Source organism: Magnolia sinica, chromosome 2, assembly GCF_029962835.1.
Source record: "Magnolia sinica isolate HGM2019 chromosome 2, MsV1, whole genome shotgun sequence".
Lineage (NCBI taxonomy): Eukaryota > Viridiplantae > Streptophyta > Magnoliopsida > Magnoliales > Magnoliaceae > Magnolia > Magnolia sinica.
Window position 1 is genome coordinate 21,707,691 of NC_080574.1, and position 22,262 is coordinate 21,729,952.

At 39.0% G+C, this 22,262-nt stretch overlaps 1 protein-coding gene across 3 annotated transcripts; it reads right to left on the reverse strand.

The window, feature by feature from the left end:
- Positions 1 to 1,224: 1,224 nt before the first annotated feature.
- Positions 1,225 to 9,937, reverse strand: LOC131236599 (putative E3 ubiquitin-protein ligase LIN-1). 3 transcript variants are annotated; one of them, XM_058233886.1, is made up of 7 exons: positions 9,835 to 9,937; positions 9,577 to 9,674; positions 8,276 to 8,400; positions 8,073 to 8,192; positions 7,553 to 7,593; positions 4,049 to 4,098; positions 1,225 to 2,209 (listed from the first exon to the last, which is right to left on the reverse strand). In XM_058233886.1, the coding sequence occupies exons 3-7, from the start codon at positions 8,297 to 8,299 to the stop codon at positions 2,172 to 2,174; spliced, it is 273 nt and encodes a 90-aa protein (XP_058089869.1). In that variant the 5' UTR covers positions 8,300 to 8,400; positions 9,577 to 9,674; positions 9,835 to 9,937; the 3' UTR covers positions 1,225 to 2,171. The 3 variants fall into 3 exon arrangements, with proteins under 3 accessions (XP_058089869.1, XP_058089867.1, XP_058089868.1); XM_058233884.1 differs by lacking the exons at positions 1,225 to 2,209; positions 4,049 to 4,098 and having other exon boundaries at positions 7,441 to 7,684; XM_058233885.1 differs by lacking the exons at positions 1,225 to 2,209; positions 4,049 to 4,098 and having other exon boundaries at positions 7,441 to 7,684; positions 8,276 to 8,407.
- Between the last annotated feature and the right edge of the window lie 12,325 nt (positions 9,938 to 22,262).

The following is a 22,262-nucleotide window of genomic DNA, read 5'->3' on the forward strand; positions in this document are numbered from 1 at the left end:
GTAAAAAATATAAGGCTTAGAAGATGATGAACGTCAAAAATATAAATAATACAAAAATGTTGGGAGTTAAATGCAAAAGTATTTACTCTCACTACTACATCTAGTTTCAATATTTTTCCGGGAAGATCATATTATATTTGGTTTTAAAAGAACCTTGGGACCATTTCCAGTATTTTCATGGTTGCCTAAGCTAGTTTCCTTGTGTTCGATTTGGGGCATTTGTTATTTTCATGATCTTATATAAAGAAAAATGCCCCAACCCTCCCAAAGCACTATAAGTAACAGTGCTCATGGTTGCATCTTTGACAGTCCAATCAATTAATCTGAACTGTCCATTAAGTCCAGAAAATATTTCTAAGGCTACTGTGCAAAAATTGCACTGAGCCGATTATCCAATCCATCCTTGATTTGGCAGTCTTCTAGAGTCATCCTTTTTTCCAGGCCATGGACAGGATGGCTACTACTATTGCCTAACAAAAGTGATTCTTTAGAATCACAAGCAATCCGGTCTCTAACAAATAGATGGATCAAATTGCTGACTAGACCTATTTGTGTAAATGATTTTGACTGCCAATATTAAAGAGCATTGGTCGAAAGGTTAATATTTGTCAGATTGGTGTGATGCCCTGCATAGTTGCCCATTAAGATGTGCATTGGACCTAGTGAACTGTCTAGATAGATGAATCATATAGTCCAAGTGTCCCAATGCAACTAGGAGCGCTATAACTTACAGTGCTCTGAAACCCTTGCAGAGGGTTACTACCTTGGGAATCTCCACTATTTTTACTGAAGCAGAGGATGAAGAATGTTATGGAAGTCAGGAATGAAGACTGGCACTCCTTGAGGAGACGAGTGGATGCAAAGTCCTCTTAGTATCTATAGTAAGATGAACAATTTATGCAGATCATGCTTCATCTAGAGCAAATTCACCAACGATCTTCAATGTAGCTGTCGAGGCTCAGCATCACAGCAACATCAACATTTCTGATCTCACAGTATTCTTTGAACTTCTTTATTGGGAAGAGGGACTCAAAACCAATGACAGGCACAAAATATCCCTAGGTTGGGAGTTAGAGCCAATTGAAAAACAAAAATCTTGCAAGGGGGAAAACAGGGTTTGGAATGGCAATTCTATTCTCTATCAGAACTATGTGGCAAGAGAGGATCTGGCTACAGAAACAAAATTACTCAAAGGAGCAAAAAGTGCAAAGCAAAGTTCAATTAGGTTTTTGAATCAAAGTGGAACTCCAAGACATAAAGATGAGGTTATTTTGAGAGCTTGGGTCAATCTAGACATGTTTCTTTTCTAGTTCTTTGTTTCAATGGATTTATTGAACAAGTTTTAACTAAATATAGCTTCACCGCAATGAGCAGCAAGAGTATATGATTTTCAGTTGAAACAACTTTTCATACATCTTACATTAACTCAGTGATTATAATCAGTTACGTCGAAGTAAAGGACATCTTTAAAGGTAAATCTACTGGAAGGTGGACAATTATTTCTAAGTACACACTTCTTAAGCATTCAATTTCCTGAACTTTTAAGATTGCTGCTTTCCAGCTCCCACAAATAAACTTCCTCTTCCTTTGCGCGCAACTGAGGTCAACAGCCCCATTCACATAGATGGAACTAATACCAAGCCTTCTTTCATCAAATAACAACATAATGCTAAGATTTCTAGGCCTTTGCAAAGAAAGACAAAAAATAAAAATAAAAATCTAGGCCTTCTTTTAGCAAAAAAGAGAACAAAATTGCCTCTACTTAAATCAGGGACACCATAATTCTCAGGACCTGCTCTATTCATTTCCAGTGCTGGCTTCTTTTTCCTTTGTAGAAAAGGAAGGGAAAAAAGAAAAAACCATAGATACCACTCCAACACTAAGAAGCTAATCAGTCACCAACATAATGAATTTCCACTCAATGAACATTTTCCAGAGCAGCATTTTTCCACAGGATTTGGAATTGGCAGATGTTACAAAATCCATCTCAGAAAACCCTAGCACTTTTTCTAGGCTGGCTTAGGGTGATGCTTGCAGAAACTTCTCTGCAAGAAAAGTAGTACTACCAGAATCTAACAGAGCACAAAAAATGAATGTCGAATGTCAAAAATCAAAGAAAGACTTGAGTAGAAACCTACCGTTGCAAGCTGTTCCGACATAGCTTGGTTCGCTTACTCAAAACTGTAGTTTCTTGTCTCATACTCCCTTCCTGGGAGCAAAAATCATTAATCAACATGAGACTCCTCAAAGTCACTCAAATCCCACAATAGAAAATAGCAGATTCCAAGTAAAGAATACAAACCATTATATTCAAGAATAACATTAGCCTTTGCTATTACCACCTTAATTGAATTTTCATCTCTTGGTTGTACAACCCAAGTACATCTAGTTATATGAACATCAATATGATACAGGAAAAGGCACTGTTACTGAAATGCCTAATGCAATACCTGACCCAAATCAGGTATCAATTTGAGATATTGATGAGATTCCTCAGAATCTCAAAAAGGAACCAGGATACCATTTTTGCAGACAGATAACAGAGAATATAAACACCACGGGGCACTATAATGATAGTCTAGGGACATTCTTAAGAACAGATCGGAGTTCATGGCATTATAGTTATCAAACAAGTCATGTTGTTTTGGATGCAAACAACAAAGAAGATATGTTCTTGTGAAGATGGTGGTGATATGTAAGTCATGGGAATTGAATTCCCCTTTTGTAATTGCTTCATCTTGTATTCTCTTAGCTTAAAATTTTCTTTCCTACAACAAAATCCATTATTTGCAAAGAACAAAGGTTCTAAGAATACATTTTGCTTTTCATGTTGACAATATTAGCCAATGAAAGCAGGAGCAGATATTATTAGAGGTGCACGCGAACCGAGCTAGCTCGGTTAGCTCGCTCGACTCGACTCAAAAAAGCTCGATTTGACTCGGTTCGAAGCTGAGTTCGAGCCAAGTCGAGCTGATTTTTTGAGCTCGAAAATGAGTTCAGGCTGGGTTCGAGCTGGCCCCAGCTCGACTCGACTCAGATCGAACCCAGCTCAAATCAAACTCGGATCGAACCAGTTCGGTGACTCAGTTACTTTGATATTGATGTTGCTCACCAAGTGTTTGATGAAATGACTCAAAGAAGTGTGGCTGGTGGCAAGGAAGGTATGTATATGAAACCAACATCCTTTTTTTCTTAATTATTATGTTGCTTAGAAGGTGTTTGATAAAATACCTGTAAAACCATTGCTACTGTTTCAAATACAGTGAGATTTTGAAGGTGCAGTCCATGTGTTTGTGAAAATGCTGCAATGGTGAACTCGGCTCAAACCAGTTCGGTGACTCGGTTACTTTGATATTGATGTTGCTCACCAAGTGTTTGATGAAATGACTCAAAGAAGTGTGGCTGGTGGCAAGGAAGGTATGTATATGAAACCAACATCTTTTTTTTCTTAATTTTTATGTTGCTTAGAAGGTGTTTGATAAAATACCTGTAAAACCATTGCTGCTGTCTCAAATACAGTGAGATTTTGAAGGTGCAGTCCAGGTGTTTGTGAAAATGCTGCAATGGCGAACTCGGCTCGAACTTGGCTCAAATTGGCCCGAGCTGCTGAGCGAACAGAGCCGAGCTGGCCAGTCAGGCTCGAGGACCAAGCCGAGCCGAGTTCGAGCTAAGGTCAGCTAGTGGCCAGGCAGAGTCGAGCTGAGGCCAGCTCGACTCAGTTCGACTCGATATACACCCCTACATGTTATTGTGAAGATGGTGACATATAAGTTGTGGGAATTGAATTCCGCTTTTGTAATTGCTCCATCTTGTATTCTCTTAGCTTAAATTTTTCTTTCCTTCAACAAAATCTGTTATTTTGCAAAGAATAAAGGTTCTAAGAATGCATTTTGCTTTTCATGTTGACAATATTAGCCAATGAAAGCAGGAGCATATGCATAGTGCTCAACGAACCAATCCAGCTGCCCAACTAAAAATCCTTTAAACAATTACCAGAATAAATAAATAAATTCCAAACAAAACCAAACTATAAAAAAAAGGGGAATACCTGTTGCCAACATAATGACCAAAAATGCCCAATAGCTCCAATCCAAACCACTGCAAAAATGGACATACGAGCTCTGAATTAGACTGATAAAAATTAACAAAATAAATAATAAATCAAAATCAAAAGCTCTGAAGTAGATAACAAAACCAAAATGGAGGAAAAACTTAGCCTATTTCTATAAATCTTTTGAGGCGAGATCCATTTAGTAAATGGTGCTGACCAGTGTTCGAAATATCAGTATCGCGTTACGTATTGCATTCTTGGGATATGGAAACGTATCGGTTATCACATGGGATATATCGGTTGTATCGTCTAATTTATCGTTGTTGTTGGAAACATGGGGAATCATTGAAAAATCGCTTGAATTTTTCAATGAAACTTCTGTGACTGTTAAAAAAGACATCAATACACACTTATAAATCAAAATATTACAAAAAAACAAGTACAAATAATAGGTTTTCTTTGTATGGGGTCCTAATCTATGTGTTGTCTAACTGAATTGGTGCAAGTATATTCAATGTTTATTCATATAATTTATAAATGTAAGAAGATGTGTGGAAACACAAGCAATACATTCAAAAGCAAAAGAATAATCACTAGATTAGGTTACATACATGTTTGATTTGATGTTTGGACACAGATTGTAAACAATTTGCGAGAAATTGGGAAATTTTGATTTTTTTTTCAATTTTCCACAACTCGGCCCATCTCCTCCAAATCTCGAAAAAGCTCAAAATCCATGATTTTTCATGCAAAACATGAAAAATCATTGATTTGTAACAATTTGACACTAATTTAACATGATTTACAAAAAATAAAATAATCAAAATTCGAAAATACTCATCAGATTGAACATGTGGGATATGTTGCACTACTTGTACGTTACGTATCGCGCTGGTGGGATACAAGATATATCGTCGAATATATCGGCCGATATCGTCAATATTTAAAACACTGGTGCCGGCCTTATAACCGATAAGAAGGGCAAAAAAAATGAATCAATCTAGGCTAATCAATTCATAGGCCACCTTATGGTAAGGGGCTATTTCTCGAAAAATGCACCAAATGGGTATTTCTGACCATTCAATCCATAAACAAATTTCAGGAGCATCTGTAAATTTATTGACCATCCAAAAAAGATGATGTGTAAGACAGTATGCCAAATGGTGTAACTTTTGGGCAGGAGCCCTCACTAAGGAGATGGGCGTGGTGCCAAGAATCAGGACTGTACACCTCAAAATGGACGCACATGTGCATTAGACTGCTTGTGGGACCGACCAATTCATAGTCCACCTATGGATACTCCATAAACAATTTTCATGACAATTTCTCTAGGTTTATTGACCACCCAAAAAAGGCTATGTATAAGGAGAGTATGCCAAATGGTGTAACTTTTGGGCCGTAGCGCTCTGTATGGAGATGACTTGGTGCCAAAATCAGGACCATACACTCCTCAAAATGGAGACACATCTACATTAGACTGACTGTTGGACTGACCAATTCATAGCCCACTTATGGATGAGGCAAATGGGTTTCAGCATTCAATCCATAAACAATTTTGAGGACCATTTCTCTAGATGCATTGACCATCCAAAAAAGGCTACGTATAGGACAGTATGCCACATGGTGCAACTGTTGAGCCATAGCCCTCATATAGAGATGACCTTGTGCCAAAAATCAGGACCATACACACAAAATGGACACAGATGTACATTAGACTATGGCCTGTTGGTGAGTATTTTTAAACCATCCATTGTCTTCATAGTTCATACATAGGTACCCAACCTCATTTTTGCACCAACTCATCCACAAGGTAGAGTCAACCTTATGCACAACACTGATCTCCCATGCATGTGCCAGGTTGGCATGAAGTAGCATGAAAGTGAGGTTTGGCAAAATACACCTGGGGCTTGCAAACCTCATGTAGACCAAAGCCACAGTCAAGATCCAAAGGCAGAGGTTTGCTTAGCCCACAGGCATGTGGAAGCCTGCCCATCCACGCTCATGCTCACACATGAGCAAATATGGCACATGTGTATGGCATGTGAGATCTTCAGCTATCACCCTCTGTGTGGTACAGGCTCATGTAATTTCTTTCCACCAGCCCACAATTTAACAGCAATAAGGTGCAGTACTTGGAGCCAATGCATCAATAGAGTAATCTAGAGTTTCCTTGCATAGGTAATTGGGTCTTCTACCTCTGATTGAATGGCTTTTCTAATCACATTTGGGCATTAGAAATGTAGAGGGCATCTCTTTGCATTGCTTTCACATTCATAAACTAATAAAAAAATCTATTTAGTGCTAGAACCAAAAACAAGAGTAGCAATTGGCAAGGGCAAGGAAACAGAGTACGTTAAATATTCTCTTCCTTTGTTGATAAATATATACGTTTGATTGGTAAACTCGGATCAGATTCATGTCTTCAACATTTTAGAATTTGAAAAATCACCAATGATCAACCCAAATATCACCTATGTTTGCATATCAAATTCTTTAGCTTGCCATGTACTCATGAACTTCCTCACAGATATGATTTGAACTGCATGAGTGTCATTCCTTGTGTGGATAAAATAGTATGTCTCTGATCACTGTACTGTCAGCTAAAGTACTTTGACCTGTATTTTCTTTTCTAATTTCAGTACAGTGCCATGCTCAGAACCTTTTTTGATGTTATTGATTTAGATGTATGGGAACCTTCCCATTTGCTAGTAATTTCCATGCTCAAGAAGTACACTTTGCAGGTGTCTTTGTGGAAATTACAAAGGCCTGTTTTGCAATCAACTAGATCAATTTTTACAGGAACTGTGATCTCAGGACATGTCCAAGATACACATAGATTTCACCAGCCTTTTGACTAGTCAAAATTCAATTTCAATGGAACCATTAAGGGAATCTTCAACAAGCTGCCATTGAAGATACATTTTATTAGAGGTGGATAGAATTTCCCCTTTGCAGCCCGGAATCTCTAATGAGATCAAAGAGAAGGCCTTAGCCCTTTTGAATGAATTAATCTTCTGGAAGAGGTGCCTTACTATAATGCTTTGAATCAAGGGTCCCTCTCAATTCCACTGTTCAGTAGTTTCCCTCTATATAACAAGTTTGAGTATCCTCTCCAGCTTCTCATTGGGCCAAATCTTGCAAGGAAGAAGATTCAAATGTTGAGATATGCTCTCGAAATCTTCAAATCAGGTTTTGCCACTGATTGGCATTCTGTACTCAATTTGCAATGTTTTCAGCATAGGTACATGAGGGAGATATTTCATTAATAATAAATGAGCATTATTACTTGATTGAAGAAAAATAAATAAATGTTACCCACTATCAGAAAGGATTTTTTGTTTTTTGTTTTTTCAGAGAAAAAAACAGTGTTTAAAATAACTTCTGGCAAATCAAGAAAAGATATATTTCACCATTTCCTCATTATCTGGCAGTGATTTCAGCATTATATCCAAACAAGATACATCTTTCAAAAATACATAGTAGAAACAGAAGACCACTTACTCAAATTGTTTTGTCGAGAGAGCCACTGTAAAGCTTGTCACCTGAAGGTGGACTGAACATGCATGTTACTGCCTTTATGTGCTCATGAACTTCTTGAATCAACCTTAAAATCTTCTTCCCAGAATCCCATACCTAGATAAATTACATAAGGACAATTAACCTTACTCAGCTTCAGATCATTCTTAATAAAGACTCCTAATTCTTCTCTCTTTCTGTTTCCCGCACTTATGACCAGGCAATCAGTAACATATCACATTGGACAAGTGACAAGTCAAATGAAGTACTTATTTCTTGTATGAATATAATTTTGGGCCCAGATTAATGCACCCTTGGATAGGGATTTGGGAGGCACTGAAAATGGAAACCACATGAAGCAGACTTCCATTTTCATCCTTTTTTGCCCCAAAACAAGACGTTAAGCACTTCAGGTTAGAGCACACATTGAGCTAGCATTCCTTTGGGGGAATAGTGTCCCACTCATTCTAATACTCTCCGGATGATGAAATTCATTGCAACATACCTTAATGTGTCCATCAGAATGGCTGCTAAAAATCCATCCTTTGAGATGCACCAAAGACAGGACCTCCCCATTAGCACTTGCATCAATCTCAACTGCTTCTGCACAAGACCGTAGCTCCGTCTGAAACACCAGAAATGTCAGTGGTTGGAAATCAACTCTATTTGTTATTAAATGAAATTTTGGGTGTGCATGGTTCCACTCACTGCATTGACTGATGGCAAGTTCATTCATGCTTTTAGCGTGTCTGTGACCACTACTGAACACCGTTTAAGCTTTCTCAAGGGCTTACAAATGCTATTTGTATACTTTCCAAGTTCTTTAAGTGCATCTGAAACCTTAGAAAATGTATCAGTTAACATCTGCATGTAATTTATGCTAGGAAAATAGAAAATGCTCAGTACACAGTTGTCAGACAAGGTTGTCAAAATAGTGCTAGTACAGCTGAAAAAGTGGAAACATCTACTGTTACAGGTCCCATGATACACTGATTTTTCTAGTCTGCCCTTGTGTCAGCACTTCTTCCTTCTTTTTTGTTTTTTGTTTTTGTTTTTGTTTTTGTTTTTGTTTTTTTTAACTATAGTTGGAAAATTCGTCTTCTCGAAATGTGAAGTTTAAGATGCATGAAAGCCTCTCTTCCGGGAAGAAGTGATTTCCTATTTTTCTTAATTCCTTGGAAAAAATTGCATGTTGTCTTTTCCAAAACCAAATACCAAAAAAAGTTGAAAGATACAGACATTATGTTCCAATAGGAAAAATGAAACCAACTGAAACAGAATTTACAATTATGGTAGTGCATGATCATATGAGCTTTCAGGGGGCAATATTTCCTGGATCATGGATAAAGCTTCTCAAAGTTAGGGTGGTGAGAACCTTCTCCTCGAGGTTCTTAGATGACTGGAGGATATTAATGAATTGGTCAAGCAAACAAGTCAAGTGGGCCATATTGTTTCACTCAAGTGGGCCACAGAGCATGGTTAAAACACTTGGTGACTTGACCCGACTCATTCAGCCCTGAGTCGAGTCGCGGCTCATCTGAGTCAGGGCTGACTTGGGGGATGACTCAGGGTATCAAAACGAAATGGATCCATCCGAGTCCGAGTCGACTCACGCAAGTTGTATCAGAGTCGTCCTGAGTCTTAGAGTTTGCTGCGGTGTTCAAAACCAATGAATGGCTAGAAAGAAAATAAAAGAAAGGCTTTAGACATCCCTCTGTTTGTACATTGTGGCACCCCACAGGAGTGAAATAGCCTGAAGTTTGAGACAGGAGGTCTAATCAGTGTGACCCACTTGATGGAAACCTCGATTCTCACACGCGTGCATCAAATTGGTGTGTGTGCTTGAGTGTGAGGGCAGGGCCCCACACAAGTGCGTGGATTCAGAAAACCTTTCTAGATGCAAGGGGGATTTCATTGATTCTAGAACATCATTTGCTATGAAATCGCGCGCATTTTATTAATTACAAATCTCCAGGCCACAGATGACGAAATGCAATAGATTGCCATACCTAACGGATGACCTGCAGCCGATACCTCGCCTGATCAAGATGCCCCACACCCTTCGAGGTGAGGGTCAATCCTAGCCGTGAACGATCGTTTACATTGTCTGCAACCAAAACCAAGACTGAAATGAATTGCAATCGGGAAAAAAAGGATGTGGTAATCACACAAGAGAATTTCTAGAACCCTAGAAGGGAGAGAGAGAGAGAGAGAGAGAGAGGATGGATGGAAATGAGAGAGGCGAGACAGACTGGTGCACTACGCACCTACAGCACCCCTGCATCATTCTTCCAATGGCGATGACAGAGATGAAAAGGGATTTCAGAGAGAGAGAGACGGAAGGAGGGAGAGGTTTTCAGAGAGAGAGCGAGAGGGAAAGAGGGAGTGGCTTTCAGGGATAAAAAAACGAGAGACGGGTCTCGTATAAAATTCATTGGACCGTTAAGGGTATCTTGGTAATGGGCAGCTGTCTAACCGCCGTACGCACGTGGACATGATTCGCCTCTCGTCGCTCACGCGTGTTGCCGGTGTATTGACGTCAGCAAGTTCTGTGGGTCCCATCATGAGAGATGTGTTATATCCAAACCGTACATCCATTTTTCGAGTTTTATATAAGTATTAAGACAAAAAATAAGACAGATCTAACGGTCAAATAGACCACACTGAAAAAAGCAGTGGGGGATTGAACGTCTACCATTGAAACCCTTTTGGATTTCACAGAAGTTTTGGATCAATATGAAATTTGTTTTCCCTCTTAGTCCATGTCTTTGTGACCTTATGAACAGATTGGATGGAAACTAAACTTTATGGTGGGCCCTATGAAAATTTTAACGGTGAGAATCATTATCTCCGCTGCTATTTATGGTGTGGTCCATTTAATCTTTGGATATTATTCATTTTTTGTATGGTACTCTGTAATAATCTCTAAAAATGTATGAATGGTGTGGATATAATAAATACATCATTGTGCGGCTCATGTAACTTTGATCTCCTTTGAACCGTTTGTACAACTCCGATCTCACAACACGTACCTACACCAGCAGTTTGGTACACTAGCCAATCCGCTTCCCGCTCATACGCGTATTTGCTATGGAGATACGCGTCTTAGACGAAAGATCTAATGGTGGTGCAGATGTGTAAGAAGGAAAGGGGTGATCGGGTTAGCTTGCTGAGTAAACTCTGTCGGTCACTATGATGTGTGTGCCTTATCCATGCCATCCATCCGTTTTTTAAGCTCATTTTTTAATAAGAGGAGCCCACAAGTGAATGATATCCAAAGCTCAATTGCCATTGCATGTATATCGTTGAAATTTTTTAGAGCCACTTGAGTTTTGGATCAAGCTGATTTTTATAACCGTTCATCCATATTTGTGCAAGTTAGATGACAAATAAATATAAATATGATCCCTAAGAAGGTTTCAATGATGGACATTATTATCCTACTGATCCTATAGTGTGGTCCACTTGAGATTGGATATCCTTTAATTTTTGACTCACGTTCTAAAATGAGCTTTAAAAACAAAACATACATCACAGTGGGCCCACGGAGTTTAATCTCAGTAAGCAATCGAAGTCCGGATTGGATAAAATACATACATCACTGTAAGCTCACATAGTTTAATCTCAGTCAGCAATCCAAGCCCAACATACATCGACCAATATTACAAATTGAATCGGGGCTGAGTTGGTATTTTAGCCCATCGTATTTGGGACGTTAATTTCTTACTAGAGCATTTGGCAGAAGAGGATGTTAGGTGGGCCCATGGAGATGTTTTTGAGAAATCTATTGTTTCCACTCAATTTTTTTTAAGCTCAACTTAAGACATGAGACAAAAAATGAGCAGAGGATCCTAAACCCAACTGGGCCATACGAGAGAAAACAATGGAATTCAATGACCACCGTTGAAACATTCATATGGCCATAAAGTTTTATACCAGGCTAAATTGTTGGTGTTTTCACTTAATCCCATTGCAAATGACCTTATAAACGGTTTGGATTTCATATTTACATCAAGGTCAAGCTTAAGAAGGTTTCAATGGTAGTCATTTTTTTAGAAAGCAGGAAATCCGCGTCCTCTGTTCGTGGGTGAGGTTCCTTCGATCATGTCGTTTTACTTGCAGCCCAAGTGATCGAAATAGCATTGCCGTTGCCCTTTTTAACAAACACGTGTCGTTGTTAAAAGATTCGCCAGTTTAAGCTATCACTGTTAGAAGATTTGCCAGTGAATTGCCCGATACCGAAACGCCACCGACATCTAATGAATCCACGACGGATTGGCCAACGTATCACTGTCAAGCTCGCCCTAACGGAGGGCGCGGCTTCGGTGGATTCCGAATCCGGAGGTGGGTGGGATCCCCGACGGTGGGACCCACCGTGATGTATGTGCCTTATTCCGCGCATCCATCCGTTTCTAAAAGGGACGCGGATTGCGTCCTACTCCGGGCAGGGTTCTGTGGGGCCCACCGTGATGCGAGTGTTTTATCCACGCCTTTCACCGATTTTCTCAAATCATTTTAACATAAGATCCTAAAAATGAGGCAGGTCCACAGCTCCAGTGGACCACACCAAAGGAAGCTGCACTGATAATGACACCAACCGTTTAAACATTTCTAACAACCAAAGTGATGTTTTTTTTACCATCCAACCTATTTATAAGCTCATGTAGACGTCGATGAAGTGAAAACACAAATATAAGCTTGATCCGAAACTTCTCCATAGTTTTTAATGGTAGACGTCCAATCCCCACTTTGTGGTGTACTTAAGCATTGGACCTATCTCGTTTTTTAGGTTATATCTTAAAATGATACGAGAAAAGCGTTTAACGGCGTGGATGAAACACTTATATCACATTGGGCCCCACAGATCCCTACTCAGGCGTGGGTAGGACCCAATCCGCGTCGTTCTAAATCTCATTTAAGGTCATGATCTAAAAAAATAAGCAATAGGCCGTAATATAGGAAAGAGTGGTAATCAACCGTTAAAACTCATTTTAAATCATGATCTCAAAATTAAAGATTAAAGCAAATCCAATTTTCTGGTGGACCATGATATAGAAAACACTGCTGCATGGCCATTAAAAACTTTTGATTAGGTGGAGCCCACTAGGTAGATTCTCTGTGATGAATACTTTCACGTGCGAGATTGGACCTTTTCCGAAATTGGCGTGGGGCCAACTAATCGTTCTGCCTTCGGGCATGGGCTTTATTGGGTAGCCCCATGCCAGCCTCAGTTGGGCTCGTGCCTTGAACCTTATACAATATGCCCGGATGCTTAAGTATAGGGGTGTACATCAAGGCGAATCGAGTCAAGCTGAGGCCTCAGCTCCACTTGGCTCGCCCACTAGCTGACCTCAGCTCGAACTTGCCTCGGCTCAGTCCTCGAGCCTGACTGGCCAGCTCATCTCGGTTCGGTCAGCAGCTCGGGCCAGTTTGAGCCGATTTCGTCATTGCAGCATTTTCACAAACATTTGAACTGCACTTTTAAAATCTCACTGTATTTGACACAGTAGCAATGGTTTTACTGGTATTTTATCAAATACCTTCTAAGCAACATAAAAATCAAGAAAAAAAGGATGTTGGTTTCATACCCGTACCTTCCTTGCCACCAGCCACACTTCTTTGAGTCTTTTCATCAAACACTTGGTGAGCAACATCAATATCAAAGTAACCGAGTCACCAAACTGGTTGGTTCCGAGTTCAATTCGAGCTAGGTTCAATCCGAGTTGAGTCAAGCTGGGGCTAGCTCAAACTCATTTTCAGGCTAAAAAAATCAGCTCGACCTGGCTCGAACTCGGCTTCGAACCAAGTCAAATCGAGCTTTTTCGAGTCGAGTCAAGCGAGCTAACAGAGCTAGCTTGGCTTGTGTACATCTCTACTTAAGTACCAAGCCCTTCCACCTGTACAACTCTTAACTGATTTCTCCACTCTCTTGAAGTCCCTTTAAGTCAAAATCTAAACTGTCAAAGTTCAGCGGATTGAAAATTCAGCCTTCAAAATGAAATTATGAATGACTTCAAAATGCAGATATGAAAATCTCATACCCGGATTCCCAAGTCAAATTCAAATCCATACTGCCAAATGATTCGTTTGTTAGAATCCAAATCTTCTACTGGCCATAAGCAGAAAAATTCTGTTTGTTACAATTTAATTGAATCACATCTATTTATTGCAATCTAATTGGGCCACATCATCACATACTACATTTAACATAGTATTGACAATGTTAGTGTTGATGTGGACCAATCACAAATTTTCTTGATCCAGGTTCACTTAGTTTACGCCCAACTGGCATCTAAGTTTGCATCGATTTAGCAGTGGCGCCCCACCTAATGGGTTTTGGGTGATGCAAGATAGGGCTGCCAACAACTGACGCCAATGTAAAATTCAAGCTGTGCCTACCAAACGTAGGCCTAGAGTAAAAAGAAATGATTTGTCAATGTGAAGTGACATTTTTTGTACTTTTTTACTACTGGTCTAATATTTAGTAAGTGAATGTGGCACTTTTTCATTCTACTACACGAGTTTCTACAAATCCCCTATATTGCAAGCAATCCTAATCCAGTGAGGTAGTGGTCCACCCAATTATGTACTACCGTTAGAAAGAAGAAGAATAAGAGGATAAGTTTTGGGGTTAATGCCCCGGTTGGTTGAGCCCGTCCACACCAGATGCTTGGTTAATTCATTATGTGGGGCTCATTTACAGGTTCGTGGTAGAGGTGGGCATCGAGTCAGTCCGAACCAATTTGATTTGGTTTTGAAAAAGGCCTGACCCAAATTCAATCCGACTCGGTACCAAGTCTAGCATGCCTAACTCGATCTGAGTCCGGGTTTGGGCTGCTCTGATTTGAATCGAGTTCGACCCGGTCAGAAATACTGAGTTGAATCAAGTTGGCACCGATTCAAATTGGGTCATTGGGCTGGCTAGCCAGCCATTTGAAAAAGATGGTATGGTAGAGTATTTGATATGCTTCAATTTTGGGGATAAAATCGATAGACGAAGGGGATAAAATACATAAACATGGTGGACCTCACCTCACAGAGTTTACTCAGTACGCTAAGCATATTAAGTTACTAATTACTCAACCTGCTTCCATCTCCACCATTTTCCTGTGTGTGGTCCATCCTCTTAACATTATTAAAAATAAAAATAAAAAAATCAGATAAACGCATCTGATGGCTGCCGCTTGCCAGACGGGGGAGGAGAGAGAGAGAGAGAGAGAGAGAGAGAGAGAGAGAGAGAGAGAGAGAGAGAGATTGGAGGGTTGTTGCCGCCTACCGGACGGGACGGGACGGCTAATGGGTATTGAACAGGAAGGGGTTGGGTTTTTTCAAATCGAGGCATGCGGCGGGTATGCAGAGAGGATTAGGAATTAGGTTATATATATATATATATATATATATAGACACACACACACACATACACACACACTCTGTACCTAACAACCCGAGTTGAGTCGGGTTTCGGATTGGATTGAGTTTTGGGTCAAGTCGAGTCGAGTTATTGGGTAACTTAAACTTGACTCGGTTCGAGATCGGATTGGGCGAAGCCTACTCAGTTTGGACCAACTCACCCATTTAGTTCGGGTCAAGTCGGGTTCGAATAAGTTGGACGAGTCGAGTTAGGCGAGTCAAGTTGGTTCATGCCCAGCTCTAGTTCATGGTATAACAAAAAGTTACACTAATATTGGTGGTATAGCGTTCGGTCTTGAAAATTAAAGACAACAACAGTCGACACCCAGTAAGGTAAGGTCTCCAAATGGATGGTCAAGATTATTTAATAACAGTCATGGCTATAGAGGCTCACCAGATGAATGGTGAGTACAAAGATGTCTATAGCAATCCATGCAGACTGATTCATGTTGGAATATTTGGTTGAATTAAATAGACTATTAAAAAATTGAGAACAAAAAAGAAAATAAAACTTGAGAAAGAGGACTTATTGAATTGAGTCAAGGTGTGACGTGAGTCACTCAGCTTAAAATCGAATTTGCTCCCCTTGGACAGCGTCCCAAGTGCAACAGGTTTCCAGATCAATTAACCTCCAGGATACAACGACTATGACCCAGTCTCAGTGGTGCACTCACTGTACATGGGCTCGAATCACTTACAATTTAACCTGAAAGTGCCGAGTTGACTCAGCAACAAACTCAACAAAAATTCTTAAATCAAAATACAGAGAGAATTTTATAAGAGGAGAGGAGAAAGGATTTTTCGTACTTTAGAAACTAAAACGGAAGTCCTTATATAGACTCCAAAGTGGTGCATTAAGCACTCTTTAGAAAGGATTAGATCCGTTGGGTTTAAACCCAACAAGTGTGAACAACTAGAACGGACACATATCTCTAGTTTAAAATGAAAAGGCGCAAGTGTGAGTACACTCTGGCAAATAAAGTCCCGTGAGTACCCATACACACACACTCACGTAAGTACACCTGCACCCGCGCCCACGCACAATCTAGCCCGTCATGTTACGTCGTGCACACGCATACGGACCTGGACGCGGACTCAGACTCAGACTCAGACTCAGACTCAACTTTGCTCGGCGCATGTGGTCAATGACATATATTAGAACTATTGGCATAGCCCCCCCAAGGCCAAATTCACATGCCCCTTGAATGAGGCTCAAGCCCCAAGGCAAAAAACCTATCTTATATACAAGAAGATTTTCTTTGGAAAATCTGATGTGAGACAAAACCCACAACCCAAAAGCGCTAAAATTTCAAATATGTAGGGAAACCGAAAAATTTGAAAATCAAATTTAATACTTATTTTGAAATAAAATACAACAAGCCATCACATGTTTTAAAATAAAAAGACTTTCGGGTTAAAACGTAATAGTTGTGCAATGGTGCCGATGTCACCACAGACTTGAACCAACATTAACGTAAGCAAGACAGGTCTATAGGAATCAGGTAACACCACAATCTTGAACCTAAATCATTTTAGTGTAAATCATAAGTACATGCCACTCACATAACTCTTCCTTTATAAGTGATTCTGCGGTTCGGTGCGTTTCGGTCATACACCATTACCTGAATTTCATGAGTGCTTTATAGAATTCACTTAGATTCTCATAAGAAGTGGCCTCCACCTCTACACCCACATAGGTGAATTCCATCAAGTGTATTCAACAATTGTATGCACCATCAAATATGTGGCTATGGATTCATTAAGAGTTCTAAAAACTCATCCTTCTGCGTTGCTACATGCACTGTACACCATAGAAGGGGTTCATATATATCAGTGCAATCGTTTACCTCATGTCTTGTTGTTTACCCATTGAACCTATCTCATGGGATCTCCACTTGTATAGGTTTAGTTATCGACATTGGCAGCTCATATATTAAGCTTAGTCTCATTCCCTTCGATGTATCATTCACTAATATTTTAGATAGTCCTTTGGTCAGAAGATCTGTCAGATTCTTTTCTGACTTCACAAAGTCAATAGATATGACTCCATCACGTAACATATGTTTCACTATGTTGTATCTGAGTCAAATATGTCTGCTCTTTCGATTATATATTTTACTATTTACTTTTGCTATAACTGCTTGACAATCACAATGAATAGACATGGCCGATACAAGCTTTGGCTACAATGGTATATCAATTAAGAAATTTATAAGCCACTCGACTTCTGATCCAGCCTTTTCTAAGGTAATAAACTCAAATTACATAGTTGACGAACGATATATGTCTACTTGGTAGACTTCCAAGAGACTGCTCCTCTAGCCAAAATAAAGATATATCCACTAGTGGATTTTGTCTCATCTGAATCACTGATCCAGTTAGTATCACTGTATCTTTCTAATATAGAAGGATAACCATAATAATGTAAACCATAGGCCATATTACCTTTTATGTATATCAAAATTTTAGACAAGGTATTTCAATGCTCTTTTCCAGGATTATGTGTATATCTACTTAGCATTCCTACGTACTGTAAAAATTATATCTGGTCTAGTGCAGTTTGTAAGATATATAAGGTTACCAATTATTCTGAAATACTCCAATTAAGATATACTACTACCTGTATTCTTCATAAGAGTCATACTATAATTATAAGGTATATTGATAGGTAAACAGTCCAAATGGTTAAACTTTCTCAATAACTTCTCAATGTAATGAGATTATGATAATGCAATAATACTATCTTTCTTGGTTACTTCAATATCCAAGATTACACTAGCCTCTCCTAAATCTTTCATGTCAGATTTAAATGACAAGAATTTCTTAGTCTCAATAACTAATTTAATATTAGTTTAAAAAATGAGCATGTCATCAACATAAAGGCATATAATAACATAATCATTTTCAGAAATTTAACTATATACATATCTATCTATATCATTTATATGATAACCATTTGATTTTAAAACACCATCAAAATTTTCATGCCATTGTTTAGAAGCCTATTTTATACCATATAATGATTTAATTAGTATACGTACTTCATATTTTTTACCTGATATCTTCTTACCCTCAGGTTGCTCCATATATATTTTTTCTTCTAAATCTCCATTTAGAAAAGCTGTCTTAAAGTCCATAAGGCACAAGTGCGAGTACACTCTCACAAATAAAGTCCTGCGAGTACTCATACACACACCCACGCGAGTACACCTGCGCCCACGCACAGCCCAGCCCGGTTAGAGCTATTGGCATAGCCCCCCCTACAGGACCAAATTCACATGCCCCCTAAATGAGGCTCAATCCCCAAGGCAAAAGGCCTATCTTATATACAAAAAGATTTTCTTTGAAAAATTCGATGTGGAACAAAACCCACAACCCAAAAGCACCAAAATTTCAAATGTGGAAGAAAATCGAAAAATTTTAAAATCAAATTTTAATATTTATTTTGAAATAAAATACAACAATTCATTCATCCAATTGGTCCACAAATAACACCAACTAGAGTATCATGAATGGACTTTTGCCCAAAGAGTGATGACTACTGCATTTTTCTATGTATCCTTGTTTGGTACTGCCAATCAGATGTTTAAAACCATCAGATAATACGGATACAACTGGAAAGAGTTTAGAAATACCGTTGAGTACTACTGCTACTCTGGATTAGAGGTGGGCATTGGACCAAGTCGGATCAAATTCAGTCCAACTCGACCAGGTTCGAAATTTGTAAAGCCTGACTCGAACTCGTTCCAATCCAGGACCGAGTCCGGGTCATCTAACTCGAACAGATTTGAACTTCTGCTGGCTTGAATCGATCCGAGTCCGACTCGGTCAGGAAAACCGAGTCGATTCGGATTGGGCAAGGCTTGAATCGTTCATTTTTTCCAACAGTGTAGAAATCATTATTATCAGTGTTTCATATGCTGCGATCTACTTGATTATTGAATTCACTTAAAATTTAGTATCAACCCCTTAAATGATCTTAAAAAACTGATGGACGGTGTAGATAAACCAAAAAAATTCACGATGGCCCTGCATAATTTACTCAGTAGAATAAAAACTATAGTTATGTAGCTTCTTGAAGAAGCTTTACACCAGAGATATAGCTTCTTGGAGAAGCTTTATAATTGCTGTTGTAGCTAGCACCAACTAGACTATGAAATCGGATTGTATACTGAGTTACTCATGTATGCTCTTATCGTGAGTAAACTTAGTTGGGCCCACCACGAATGCACGTAGTTTATCCACGCCGTCCATTCGTTTTTTTAGATCATTTTATGGGTTCAACCCAAAATTGATGCATATATAAAGCTCAAGTGGGCCATTCCATTGGAAAAAGTGGAACTATTGATTTCAACGTTGAAATTTTTTTAAGGCCCCTAGTGATGTTTATTTGTCATCCAATCTATTCATAAGATGAGAAGGACATGGATGAATGGAAAACACAAATATCAGCTTGATCTAAAACCTCTGTTGTCCCCAAGAATTTTTCAACGGTAGATGTTCAATTCACACAGTTTTCGGTGGTGTGGTCCATTTGAGGTTTGGATATAATCCATTTTTGGAATAGAAACCTAAAATTATGTATTAAAAGAAATGGACGGAGTGGATACAATGCATGAATGACATAGTGGCTCACGGAGTTTACTCAGTACGCTTACCATACTGAGCTACTCAGTACGCAATCCGCTTCCCTAGCCGATAGCTGCTCTTGGTACGTGTCGTGCGAAGATAGCACTGACGCTCCTCGATCTCGGAGCTGTGACAACGGTTCAAAGGAGATCAAAGTTACATCTTACGTGGGCCCCACAGTGATGTATTTATTATATCTACACCGTTCATCTATTTTTAGAGATGATTTTAGAGCATTATCCAAAAAAATGAATCATATCCAAAGATCATCTGAACCACACCATAAATAGCAATAGAGATAATGATTTTCACTGTTAAAAAAATTATAGGGCCCACTATAACATTTATTTTACATCTGATCTGTTTATAAGGTCACAAGTAATTGAATGAATAGGAAAAATAAATTTCATAAGGTTATGAGTACCTGACTGAAGAGGAAAAAAAAATTTGATATTGATCCAAAATTTATGTGGCCCTAAAAAGAGTTTCAATGGCATATGTTCAATCTCCCACTAGTTTTTGAAGTGTGGTCCAATTGATGGTTAAATCTGTCTTATTTTTTGTCTTAAGCCTTAAAATGAGCTGGCCAAATGGATGGACGGTTTGGATATAACACATACCTTGTGATCAGACCCGTTACACCAATTGATCCGGCCAATCTGCTTCCGTCAACTTCGGGTGTGACTGTCGAGACACAGCTTGTAAACAGCTGTATGCACCTGTTACAAGTACGACTCTCTCTCTCTCTCTCTCTCTCTCTCTCTCTCTCTCTCTCTTTCGAATAAAACTATATACCATTTCTTAGTATATATTTCTCTACAATAGAGAAATGCCATGAAGCTACAAAACCTAATAGTAAAAAAAGAAGGATTTGATCTATCAAAGGACATCTACCTAGCCATCTTCTTACCTTCTTCAACAGAAATAGAGAGGCAAATATAGAGAGAGATAGACAGATATAGAGAGATAGAGTTACGCGGGGCTTTTTGGCGCCGAATGAAAAGCCTAGTGGTGAAACTTTTGTTTAGAGATTTATTTACATCCGGGTCGGGTCGGGTCGGGTCGAGTCGGTTCGGTTCGAGTTTTCGGATTAGTTTTGTCCGGATATACCTCTATTCGAACCCGACCCGAAAAACGATCGGATTTGAATTGACAAACTCGATTAGGGCCGATCTAGGCCGTCGGTTCTGTTCGCAACGGTATTGAGTCAGGTCGGATCCACTGGATCGGGTTCAACATGCCCACCTCTACTATGGATACATAATAACGTAGTAAATTCAAAGCTCACCACATGTTGGGTATTTAAACCGATCAGAACATCTATCAGGCCAGTGTGCTCAACCCAAATATCCAACGGTTAATAGGTTTTGATCCATCTGAGCCATTAATCATGGTGGCCTAAAAGTCTCAAAATCTTCTATATGTAACTTGGAAAAATTTCGAGCCTCAAATCAGTACATATTACCAACATCTCACATGTATACAATATCCAAGCCGTCTAAAAAGGTGGACCCCACCTTGAGGATCATTGAGCGCAGTAGTCAGGCCCATCCACTCAAAGGGGCTGCACGTGTACACTAAGTGGCGTGCAAAAAATAAAAAATCAGGAGAACCCACCCTATCTTTGAAGATTGCAACCGAAATGCCTCAATCATGCCGTAGTCAAGCCAGATAAGAGCTGTCCATTAAGCAGAAGTGAGATGATCTTGCCCTGCCCCAAAAATCACGGGTGTCCACTTATCAGGCAAATCATATTTGCACATTGAATGTGGCCCACCATCATTCTTCCACAACATTGGCCTATCTGACACCGTTTTAATCTTTTTAGCTATGGTCCATTCACACCTGGCCCACATGCGTGCCACTTTGGCACATCTGAGCCACTAAAGTACTTGGCTGAATCAAACTAGGCCCATTTCTATGAGCTGATCGTAACTTGGTTTAAAAAAATTAAGAAAAATACAAAAAACAAAGGGATGTCAAAACATCATCATCCACTGGCTTGTTATTGTATTTTTGACATATAAACCTGTCTTTTGGTCCATTTCCATAAACTCCTCCTTTAATACTGTCTATACTGCTATATAAAAGTAAATATATCTTCATCTTCTTCTTCTTATTCTTTTTACTGACTACTACGATGCCGGTGGAATAAGCTTTTTTTTTTTTTTACAGGACTTCGACTCGTGAGAAAAACCCTATAGCCTTCCCTAAGAGGAAAGTACTCTACCAGGGTCTAATGAATGAAACGCAGAAACTTAGAAATTGCATACGTGGCACATAAATTATGGTTAATTAGTTATCTGACAACTGGATCAGTGGACATTTATTAAAAGGTTAAAAATGAAAAGTATTAAATAGCCCTGTTTCCACAAGCAAGTGTCCACAAACAATTGTTCAAATAAAATGTGATTTTGGAAATGTAACTTAGGGTGTATTTGGATATCACCAAATAAGTTATTTTTTTAACTTCTGTTATGGTAATTAAGTTTTTATTATTTATTTATTTATTTATTTTAATTTTAATACACTTAAGGTAGTTGGTAAGCATCAGTGCAAAAGTTATTTACTTGTCAAAAGTTAAAGTAATTTACTTGTCAAAAGTTATTTATCTTAACAAGTACTTTTTTTTAGGTTTTTTAGTCTATGACTTTTT

Excerpts from the sequence above, each read along its gene's own strand:
- LOC131236599 (XM_058233884.1), bottom strand. The coding sequence starts at position 8,299 with ATGAACTTGCCATCAGTCAATGCA. Across the intron at positions 8,193-8,275 it reads ACTTGCCATCAGTCAATGCA|ACGGAGCTACGGTCTTGTGC; the intron begins GTGAGTGGAACC and ends CTGGTGTTTCAG. Across the intron at positions 7,685-8,072 it reads ATTCTGATGGACACATTAAG|GTATGGGATTCTGGGAAGAA; the intron begins GTATGTTGCAAT and ends TAATTTATCTAG.